Source organism: Vicugna pacos, chromosome 17 (assembly GCF_048564905.1).
Source record: "Vicugna pacos chromosome 17, VicPac4, whole genome shotgun sequence".
Taxonomy (NCBI): domain Eukaryota; kingdom Metazoa; phylum Chordata; class Mammalia; order Artiodactyla; family Camelidae; genus Vicugna; species Vicugna pacos.
In genome coordinates, this window is record NC_133003.1 from 16827427 (window position 1) to 16839549 (window position 12123).

The 12123-nt window shown below is 36.4% G+C and overlaps 1 protein-coding gene across 8 annotated transcripts in view; it reads left to right on the forward strand.

Moving 5' to 3' along the window:
• NKTR (natural killer cell triggering receptor) overlaps window positions 1-12123 on the forward strand; it is a 48466-nt gene that overhangs the window by 25044 nt on the left and 11299 nt on the right. For 6 of the 8 annotated variants that reach the window (XM_015236343.3, XM_015236345.3, XM_006200686.4 and 3 more), the window contains 6 exons: window positions 2606-2635; window positions 3157-3302; window positions 4240-4465; window positions 4922-5077; window positions 10307-10394; window positions 10875-11020. In XM_015236343.3, the coding sequence (XP_015091829.2) occupies window positions 2606-2635; window positions 3157-3302; window positions 4240-4465; window positions 4922-5077; window positions 10307-10394; window positions 10875-11020 (792 nt within the window). Of the gene's footprint in view, window positions 1-362; window positions 2636-3156; window positions 3303-4239; window positions 4466-4921; window positions 5078-10306; window positions 10395-10874; window positions 11021-12123 lie in introns of those variants that run through there. The other 2 variants (XM_015236347.3, XM_031686750.2) reach the window with 2 other exon arrangements.

Here is a 12123-nt window from a genome sequence, read left to right on the forward strand (position 1 = left end):
CAGTGATACTTTTCAGATTCTAGGATTTACAAGGTTTAAATGAACCCTTGTGCATGTATTTTTAAAGTAGATTCAGAGGCGAGAGGAACTGGTAAATCAGGAGAAATGAAAATATGACAGGAGAAAATGAAAATGTGAAAATATTGAAAGCTTTTCTAATTTGAAATGCTCTTTGTGGTTGTTTTTCCTTTAGATATGTTTTCATAAGCATATATAAACTTACATATTTACAGTAGTCTCGGGCCTTGCGGTCTTAACTTACTGAGCCTGTGTTACCAGGGCATGAGTCTTTACAACTGTATGGTTTTGAAAGATCAGTACAGTTAAGAGTTGTGATGAGATCTCTTTGTTTATTTTAGCAGAATTGAATGGCTTAGACTGAACATATCTTTCTCCTGGTCGTTTTTAAACCTTTTGGCGGTATCCTCTGTTTACCCATGTCTAGTATCAGCCCTGTGCCAGTAAGTCTGCTTTACAGAGGGATTTCTACTCTTAGAATGTAGGCTAAGAACCCTAGGCTTCTTTTTGTTAAGATCCTTTCAGTTTTCTTAATATGTAGTCTAACCCAATTGAAGCATACATTTGTACTTTTGCATCCTAAATTGCAAATGCAAGTAATGGACTTAATTATTCACACCAGTTTAGGCACAGTGGGCCAATTGAAATTTGTCCTTGAAAGAAGTGTTCTTGTCTTCATCTGTTTTCTTCACTACTGCAATAAAGGACCAAGTTTGTCTTCAGTTTTCATTTGATTTAAAACAAAACTTCAATCTGTCAAAAGGTAGTTATTCCATCCTCAAATTGAGTTTTAGGTAGTATGTTACCACATCACTGCAGTTAGCTCACGTGTTTTAATCTCACCATTTGCTCCAGAGGTTTGCCCTAAGGTGGTTTTTACAGACCTCCTCTTAGCCAAGGTGGCAAGTTGAATTGGGTCCCGTGTGTTTTAAGAAAATCTATAGGCTTTCCCCCAATACCAGAAGATCTTACAGTTGTGAAAGGATGAACAAAAGAAGAGGAATACATCTAACCAATAAAGAATTCATTGCTTTCACAGCTGCATGTTTGAGACTGACCTCTTATATTGTAGACCATTTTTACCCATAAAAGTTTTACCTCTTTACATCTTTCATACAGTGGAATCACTGTCTAGCATATGTACTAATTTCTTACTATCTTTATGTGCTTGGTAAAGTTTTGTAATTATGGGAAGCACGTTTTTATCTTAAAGTTATAGTCCAAAGTAGTTTCTGGATGCTAGTGTCATGATTTAAGCATCAGTGCTTCACCAGTTAGCTAGATTTTCTTTTTCTTCTTTCTTTCTTCTGCCTGTATTTATTCATTTTTACTGTTATATTGGCTTAAATTACCACTTCTCAATCTTCTAAGGAAAATTTGAGACTAGTGGTTTTGAAACTCAAGATTCCCTTTAAAATTCGGGCACGTCTTAAGTCGATATTTTAATTTTTTTCAGCTAAATTCTGTGGTGCTCTTACAGAACTGAATATTCTTAATTTAAGTATAAGTGTTAGACTTCCTGGTAGAATAATGATTTTTAGCATTCTTGTGAAGGTTGAAATTGTATTTTATTGACTTACATATCTTAGAATTGCCTTCAAAGAGTATAAAAATTGATGTGGAAGCTTCTAGTACAGATGCCTGCTTTAACATGGCGTGGTAATCCAGTGGCTTTTCTCTCAAGTGTTATTTCTCTTTCTTATTAACTAAGTTGTTTATGATACACACTTTTGAGTCTAGTTATCTGCTTTTGAATTTTTTTCCACTTTAGTTCACATAGTGTGAAAATGTGTGAAAATGCTGTGGGAAAACCAGCTTGGCTTCAAAATAACTTAACCAAATGTACCCCATAGGCTTTTCAAGAGTCACTATCTGCCAGTTTGTGACTGTAGAAGAAGCTGGTTAGGTGTTTTCTGGACCTTGGAAATTTAAAGTATTTATAATGTTATCCATGATTAATTACTTTGCTGTCAGAAGTGCATTTTCAGAGTTGCTGTGAGTGGCAGAGCTTCACCTTAGGTGAAGGAAGAGTGGCAGGAAGTTCTGAAAACAGGAATCCTGAGTCCTGCCTGCATCTGCTTGCCTAAAAGACGCAGACTCGGTGTGAAAAATAACAAGTAGACTCATTTATAAGTGTGTGGGGCAAGTGTTAAGTATTGATCACACTTTTCTTTCCGTAGGGCAAATACTAGGTGTTTTTTATTCTTGTTTAATTATCTTGATAAATTTTGAGTTTGTTTTTGTTGTTATTGTTCTTTTGTATTTGAGAGTAACTTTAATTTCAATGTATATTTTTGCTGTATATTGCAAATCTATTTCATATATGTGTATACATATGTAGTCTTCATATTGGAGAACTAGATATGATTTTGTAATCCATTATAATCTTGAGGGCTTTTTAAATTAGTAAAATGGCTACTATTGCTGTTTGAAGCATATTAAGTTTAGATGTATATCATGTTTAACTTTTTCCCCTATCTTTTTATCTTTACCTCTTTGTTTTCTACATGTTGTGCTTTAAACCCTTCTGCTCTGTTCACCTGAACACCTGGTTTTTGCCATCTTTGTGTTGGTGTTTGTTACACAGTACCACAAAACCTGCTCCACACCTGGATGGGTAAGAGTTAACATTCTTATTACCTCGGGGACGTGTTCGGGTGGCCAGTCCAAGACAGATAAGACCATGGGTGAACCTTCAAGGGGGACACTCTTCATCTCTGGGTTATTCTCTCCTAGCCAAGCTCTTCCTAAGGATCACAGGGTGCAGTAGTCTTGAGACCACTCATGTTACTGAAGGGGTCTTCACTCACGGATGGACTTCTCAGCTGTGTTCTCCTGAGTGATCTTGTATGGGTGGTTTCTGAGCATCAAGTACAAACTGATTGCTACCAGACTCTACCATAAAATAGTTAAGAACCATTGTTTTAAAGGCAGAAAACCAAGGCCCATTTTGAGCATTTTTTTTTTTCTTTTATGAAGCAAATTTCAAGTTCTGATTCCCTCTACTTGTTTCAGACATCAGGCACTTTACTTTTATTATCAGGTCTATGGAAATGTCGTTTATAACAGGTATCTTGATTATTGCTCACAGCTTAATTGTTGTCAAACCAATTTTTTCTTGAATTTGTATTGTAACAGGGTGCATGTTGTCTTTGGACTAGTTATTTCTGGTTTTGAAGTAATCGAACAAATTGAAAATCTGAAAACGGATGCTGCAAGTAGACCTTATGCAGACGTGCGAGTTATTGACTGTGGGGTGCTTGCCACAAAATCAGCGAAAGAGGGTAAGAGTGTTTTGGGGGATGAGGGAGCTAGGATACAAGTGACACTTACTGAGGACAATAACTTAAAGATACAGCCTAGATTTCAGTAGAGGAAAAATTCCTTTGGGTGTATAACTAGCCCTGATGTTGCTATATGATATTCTATAGCCAGTCCATGAGCAAGTGTTTGCAAATCTGACCTTTTCTTTTTACTTCCCCTGCTGTCAGCCTGGTCCAAACCCTAGTATCTTTTACCTGGATTATTGCAATAGCCTCATTACTCTTCAGTTTGCCTCTGACCTTGCTCCTCTATAATCTTTTTTCAACAATGGTCTCCTTGCTTATACTCTTGGTCCCTACTGTCTGTCCTTAGCAGCAACCAGAGCCATCATCTCCAGGGGCTCCCTCTCTGTCAGCCGAAGCTGAAGTCTTTACAGTGGTCCGTAAGGGGTTCTGGCTTTCTGCTGTTTCTCTAACCTCTTCCCCCTCATTCACTGTCTTCCCAGCCATGTTGACTTTTACTCAGATAAGCCAAGCACTCAGGGACTTTGTGCTGGCTCTCTTCTGTGTGGGACACTCTTGTTTCAGATAGCTGCATGACCCCTCCCTCACTTCCTTCAGGTTGCTGCTCAAGTGTTATCTTAAATCACCTTGACTCTCCCCATTCCCTTTATCCTGCCTCTTTTTCCCTTTCTTGTTTGAGCACTTACCATTTGTCATATTATGTAGTTACTTACTTTCGTATCTGACCCAACTAGATTATAGACTTCATGAGAGCTTTGTTACCTCACAATCTCATCAGCAAATTATATTATCAACTTGAAAAAAAGTTTATTTAAATTTTGTTTTTAATTTGCTTTATGAAAGGCACACTTTACAATACTCAGTAATTGTTTTTTACTCTGAGAGGTAGGCACGGAAATCCAGTACTAATATTTTTGTTAATATTTCTTAAAAGTTTTTGAGAAAAAAAGGAAGAAACCAACTCATTCAGAAGTCTCGGACTCCTCTTCCAATTCTTCTTCCTCTTCCGACTCATCCTCAGAGAGTGAGACTGAGCAAGAGAGAAGCAGAAGAAGGAAACATAAGAGGAGGCCCAAAGTTAAACGTTCTAAAAAGAGACGAAAGGAAGCAAGCAGTTCAGAAGAGCCAAGGAATAAACATATTATAATGAGTCCAAAAGGGTAAGTGTCAAACACCAGGGTCGTCTTACCTAAAAAATCAAACAGCTTGGCATGGGGAAGGTATGTGTGATTCTGTAAACTTACCTTTGTTAACTGTTGTTGAAAAGGATAGCACTTCGTGGACTTTAAATTGAAATCTCTCTAATCTGAAGGTAGCACAGACATTTCATATCAAAGATTTATGTGTTTGCAGGTGAAAATAATTCCTGAAACTCTTAAAAGAAAAAGGATCATTTGGCAATTCTCATATCAGAATTTTAGTACTGGGGCTTTTTCAGTGGGTTGATGTTGCATATGTTGTCTTTATGGAAACTGAAAATCTTTTGAGTGAGATTTGTAAGGTCTTTGGTTTTGCTGTTAATATTAATTACATTATTATTATTATTATTATTTAATAGTACTATAAAATGCAGATGGTACACATCTTAATTGGTGATTTGGTTTGTTCTCTCTAAGTCATTCTGAGAGGAGTGATACCAATGAAAAAAGGTCAGTTGATTCAAATGCTAAAAGGGAAAAGCCTGTGGTCCGGCCAGAAGAAATTCCTCCAGTGCCAGAGAACCGATTTTTACTGAGAAGAGATATGCCTCATGTCACCGTGGAGCCTGAACCGTAAGGATGATTAACCTACATGTTTTTGTTTCTCTGTTGGATGATTCCATCAGCTTATTGTCGTTCCATACTCATTTATTGAGCATGACTCAGATACCAGATTAATGAATGACTTGTACCCTGACTTTCAGAATTCATATTCTATTAGTAGAGAAAGGGGGTTTGGCAAGTTGATCAGGGAGACGTTCTTACTGGAGGTCTGGAAAGATTTCATTACTAATCTAATTTCCTTGGCCTTTCATTAGAGGTGAGATTTTGGTTTTCAGAACAGAGGGTTAGTTGAACTCTGGATCCAATCGAGTGATAAAACATGTTCCAATTTACAGTGTAGAATTACTGCATGGGGACTGGGGATATAATTTAGTATCATTTGTTACTGTTGTTAATTTGCTCTGCGATAACTTGTTTATATTGCGAAAGCTAATGGGTAGCTTTAGACTTGGTCTCAAAAAATAGTAATTAGTGTATTTTGTGTTTTAGACTCAAGTTTAGAATTGTTAAGAGAAATCTGTGAACAGAAATACCATTATATGGTTGGTATAATTGATATTTCCTATGAAGAGTTATGTTGAAGCCTGAGAAGTTATACAAATGTCCCTGTTCACAGTCAAGTCTCTACATAAAGTTATTGCTTAGTTCATTAAATATTTTAAAGTCCTGTATTGTCTCTTTTTTTTTAATTTTTTATTGATTTATAATCATTTTACAGTGTTGTGTCAAATTCCAGTGTTCAGCACAATTTTTCAGTCATTCATGGACATATACACACTCATTGTCACATTTTTTTCTCTGTGATTTATCATAACATTTTGTGTATATTTCCCTGTGCTATACAGTGTAATCTTGTTTATCTTTTCTACAATTTTGAAATCCCAGTCTATCCCTTCCCACCCTCTACCCCCCCTGGTAACCACAAGTCTGTATTCTCTGTCCATGAGTCTATTTCTGTCCTGTATTTATGCTTTGTTTTTGTTTGTTTGTTTTTGTTTTTTAGATTCCACATATGAGCGATCTCATATGGTATTTTTCTTTCTCTTTCTGGCTTACTTCACTTAGAATGACATTCTCTAGGAGCATCCATGTTGCTGCAAATGGCATTATGTTGTCGGTTTTTATGGCTAAGTAGTATTCCATTGTATAAATATACCACATCTTCTTTATCCAGTCACATGTTGATGGACATTTAGGCTGTTTCCATGTTTTGGCTATTGTAAATAGTGCTGCTATGAACATTGGGGTGCAGGTGTCATCCTGAAGTAGATTTCCTTCTGGGTATGTATTGTCTCTTTTTAAAGAGCTGTTATGGCATAATGGGATGTATCTTTAAACAATGCTTTAACGTACAGTTGCTTTCATTTTTTAAAATCCTGGCTTGTGAGCAAATTTTAGTAGGATCCTTTCTTAAAATACAAGACACCATTCATTGATCAAATCCATTTGGTTTTCAGAAGGTAGGAAACTTGAAAGGCCAATTTCAGTGTCATCCAGTGGGGGTCAGCAAATGGTGGCCATCCATGAGCTAAATTCGGCCTGTTGCCTGGCTTTGTATAGCCCTTGAGCTAAATGTGGTTTTATGTTTTGAATGTTTATGGAAAAAAATCAAAAGAAGAATATTTTGTGACATGTGAAAATTACGAAATTCAGATTTCAGTGTCCGTAAATAAAGTTTTACTGGAACACAGCCACATCCATTTGTTCACTGTTTTCGTGGGCTGTTTCTGTGCTACAGCAGCAGAATCGAGTAGTCGCAAAGAGCTCGTATGTGGCGCTCTCGCTGCTTTATACTGTTACTCTGTGCACATCACAGCGATACAGTTACAACTCGAGTACTTCATGTGCTACACATAGAATCTATCCATGTTAAAAGATATTTTCAGAAACAAAGTATGTAAAAATCTTATTACAGATCAGCAATACCAGATGAACAGTATTAACATTATCTATTTTGATAGGGAACACTGAACCCTAATTAAGTGAAGTGAAATGTTATCCTCCCTAAAAAAAGAATTCCATTCCTCTCATTAGTAGATCTTTATTACAAAAAATGATACTCAGTTATTATATTCTGAATTTCATGGATAAAATATTGTGAAAATTTGGTTTTTTTTCTCATATAAGTATCTACATAATAACCTTAATTTTCTTCTTGGCCTAAAAATCCTAAATACTTAACCTTAGACTCTTTCTTTTCTTAAGAAAAAGTTTGCCAACCCCTGCTATCTGGTACTTAATGTAGTTTATAACCACTGTCTTGTATTCGTGATTGGATATTGCTGGTAGGTTTATTTGATCGTCATTCTTCTTTGGTTACATAACATCTTTGGAAGTTATTTTCTACAGAATTGTTTTAAATTATAATTGTGTCATGCAAAAGAGCATATCGATCTGTTACGTTAGGATGGTTGAGATTTGATCAGTTGTGTGGGAGCTAGAATTAACTGTGCTAAGAACACAAGGTATACAAGGATAAGAAACAGGGACTGTCAGCCAGAGTGAGCTTGCCACCTTACAGATTTACCAGCAGTTAAACTCATTATCACTTATAATTTGCTTAGCAGAAGCTGAGTTCCATACTTGCTCTAGTTTATTTGTTCTCATCCTCAGCTACACTTCAGAATAATTTGGCAGGCTTTTAAAAATACCAGTTTCTGGGCCATACAGCAAAGTAAATCAATGTTGTGAGGGAGAAGGTGTAGGCAAGTCATTTGGTTCAGTGCTTTGTTCTTCATGAGGAAAACGGGGTTAACAATTGCTTACCAAGAGTACCTACTTCTCTCATTGTGAGAATCAAGTGATGTCATGAGTAAGAAATGACTGACAAAACTAATATACTTTTTAGTTAATGTTTTCTTACAGTAATATTATACATTTATCTGGAGCCAAATTCCTGGAACCTTAGAAAACCCTATATAATGGTTATAAGAGTCAAGTTTCATTTCTTTCTGTGACCTTAGGCAACATTTTTAACCTCTTAATCTTAAAATTCTTTATCTTTGAAATGGAAATAATAGCAGTACCTACCTCAGTCTTATGGGAATTAAATGAGCTAATGCCTTTAAAATGCTTATTAACAACCAACAATGAACAATCTGAAAAGGAAATTAAGAAAGTAATCCCATAAAAATAACACCTAAAGGAATAAAATACTTAGGAATAAATGTAATCAATGTGGTAAAAGACTTGTATAATGAAAGCTACAAAATACTGCTGAAAGAAATTAAAGAAGACACAAATAAATGGAAAGATATTCTGTGTTCATGGATTGGAAGACTTAATATTGTGAAGATGTCAGTACCACTCAAAGTGAGCTGTGGACTCACTGCAATCCCTATCAACTTCCAGTAACCTTTCTGCAGAAATTCATTCATTCATTCCTTTTTGTCCAAATTCATATGTAATTGCAAGGGGTCCCAAAGACCCAAAACAATCTTGAGAAAGAAGAACAAAGTTGGAGGACTCTTACGTCCTGATTTCAATTTTACTACAAAGCTAGAGTCATCAAAATAGTGTGGTATTGGCATAAGGATACACATGTAGACCACAATGGAATAGAATTGAGAGTCCAGAAATAAACCCATACATCTGTGGCCATTTGATTTTAGACAATGGTGCAAAGTCCATTCACTGCAGGAAGAATAGTCTCTTCAGTAAATGATGCTGGGACAAGTAGATTTCCACATGCAAAAGAATGAGGTTGGACCCTGCCTCACATTATATGCAAAAATTAACTCAATATGGGTCAGTGACATAAATATAAGAGCCAAAACCATAAAACTCTTAGAAGGAAAACATAAGGGTAAGTCTTCTTGACCTTCTTGACCTTGGGTTCAGCAATAGACTCTTACATTTGACACCCAAAGCACAAGCAATAACAATAACAAAAGGACAACTCAATTTAAAAATGGGCAAAGCGCTTGAATAGACATTTCTCCAAAGACGGTGTACAAATGGGCAACAAGCACGTGAAAAGATGCTCAATGTTGTTAGTCATCAGGGAAATGCAACCAAACCCACAGTGCGAAACTATGTCTCACCTCCTAGGATGGCTATAATTTAAAACAAAACCCACTAAAACTAGTGTTGGCGAGGACATGAAGAAATTAGAACCCTCATACAGTGCTGGTAGGGGGCTAAAACGATGCAGCTGCTGTGGAAAGCAGTTTCGTGGTTCCTGAGAAAGTTCAACATGGATTTACCATGTAACCCAGCAATTCTACTCTTAGGTATAATCCAAAAGAATTGAAAATAGAGATTCAAACAGATATTTGTACACCAGGGTTCATTGCAGCATTATTCACAGTCACAAAAAGGGGGAAACAACCCAAGTGTCCACCAACAAATGAATGGATAAACAAAATGTGGGATACGCATATAGTAGACACTTATTTGGTCATAAATTAGAGGTTACCAGAGGCTAAGGGAATGAGGGCAACAGAGAGGTATTGCTTAATGGGTCGAGTTTTGGTTTGGGATAATAAAAAAGTTTTAGAAAGATAGTAGTGATGGTTGTACAACATTGCGAATATGATTAATGCCACTGAATTGTACATTTTTAAATGGTTAAAATGGCCAGTGTCATGTTACGTTGTTATGTTGTGTTAATTTTACCCAATAAAAAAGTATATTTAAAATGCTTTTGTATATATACCTGACACATAATAAGTCCTCAATAAAAACTAGTAATTACATTAATAATACCAGATACAAAACAAACTGAAGTATGGAAAGACTTCTCATACATGAAGGCCTGTAGCTGCCACAAAAACTGTACTCTTAGAATTACCAATAAGATAAAGCAGCAGATTCAGAGCATTGAAGGTGGGGCAACTTATAGTAGAGTGCGGTAGACAAATGAACTACTAAAAATATAAAATGAAATTTACAACTATTAAAAACACACGAGCATTTGAGTCAACAATACCTTAGGATTCCCTTAGAATGTCACTGTTTTGACAAGAGACATCTAAAAAAGGATTTTGTTTAAAAGTACTACTGTGCTTTAAAAGATAGGTACCAGTATCTTGTCAGGTTATTTTTTTTTTCTTTTTAAGTTTTGGCATTTAAAGAATTTGCTTAAAAATTAGGTTATGTGGAGTGCCTCATTCTACAAAAGTGTTGGGTCTAAATGAAGTGGGGTTTTTTTTGTTATAGGAGCATAAATTCAGCATTTAAACACTTGAGAAAACTACCTAGCATTTGCCTTTTTTAATTTTCTGTCTTCTTTTCCAGGAAGATTCCTGATGTGACACCCATTGTAAGTGATCAGAAACCATCTGTATCAAAGTCTGGACGGAAGATTAAAGGAAGGGGTACAATTGTATGTGTGTTAAGACTTTTCTTTCTTCAAATTACTTAGCTAAGCAGTAAAATGTTTTTTTAAAGGCAAAAATCGTAGCTAAGGTATAGTCCATATGCTGTTCAAGGAGCTAGTTGTATTCTCTGTAGTCATGAGAAGGCACTGCTGTTAGATCAGTGTTTACTGCTGTGTTTGAATGGGTTGAAGTATGAAATGAATGTGTGAAACAGCATTTTGAGAAACCTTAGTATGTTGAATAATCTAGGCTAATAAATATAACCATTAGAACTTCAGAGAGGAAATTTTATGTGTGGTTACTGGTGAATCTCTGCTTTTCTCATTCCTTTTAGTTTGGCATAACTTCATACCATCCATAGGTGCTTCAGTCATTATTGCCTTTGAATGGTGTCTGAGGTTGGGTCTTATACCTACCTCTGTCCTGTAGCAGACTGTCATTGAGAGATATGTTAAAAATAGTTACTCCTAACTTTGTTTTTAAAGCGCTATCACACACCTCCAAGATCAAGATCCTGTTCTGAATCAGATGATGATGACAGCAGTGAAACTCCTCCTCACTGGAAAGAAGAAATGCAGAGACTGAGAGCATACAGACCACCTAGTGGAGAAAAATGGAGTAAAGGAGATAAGTAAGCATAAGCACAGTCCTGCGTCTGCTGTGTTTTAAGTATTAAGGGGGTAGAGATGTTACTTCTGGACTTCTCACTACAGATGTACGTTTCAAATTAGACTTCAACCGGAGAGTGCATCCAAGAATGCTTGGTGACGTGGGAGGAGGACTGATTGCCTTTGGGTGCTTTCAGATCAGAATCCCTGTTTCCCCTCACAATACTATAGCCCTACTGAATTTCTTAAAGATTTCTTGTTCAGTTTTAGAAATAATTAGGACTTAATACAAATTATATAGCAGATTCTTTCCTAGCCAGTTCTCTTAGTCACTGATGAGTAGGTGGGTAGAGAGGAAAATCTGTACCCAGTGTGTATGTTAACTTCTGACCCCAGGGACTATTGCTTCTTCAGAAATGTACCATCTCTTGTCCTCAGTGACACCCCGCAGTGGAAATCTATTTTTAGAAATAGGGCTGGCCCCAGAATAGCTAGTGAAAAATAAACCAGTGGTTCCCTGTATTCATGGTGGAATTATCTTTTTCTCTGTGGGCATCCAGCAGAATGGTTCAAAATTAGAAGAGGGAGGAAGAAGTGTGTGTCTGCTGTGTGGAAGTGGTTTAGACACTGAGAACTGTTTTGAGCCTGATGTTACCACTGAGATTGTAAAGCCTGCATCTGTTTTCATGTACTTTTCTCCCAATTTCTGTAGTAAGTAGTTTCACTAAAACCTTAGGGGAAAGTCTTTAATTACCTCTGTGAGGCTGAGACGAAACAATGTCAGCTTAAGAAAAAGAGGCTTCTCTTAAAGTTCAGGCAGCTATCCTGTATCTGCAGAGAATCAACAGAATAGTTTGGGAAATTGATTTGACTCTCCCTCAGAAATTACTCCTGGAGGCAGAGTGTTACGAACAGATCATAACCAGCAGTGCTCTTGTGATTAGCTGATTTGGTTTTCAATATTATTTTCCTATCAAATTTGAAATTCTTGACTTGGCTTTGGGAAAAAAAAATCCTTTTGTTAGTGAACCTGTTAGTAGTTGTCAGTGTCTCTTTGAAATTAAAAGGTCGAGACCATGTCTATCTATCACTCTTTGGCTTATCGTTCCTCCATGCACTTGAAGTG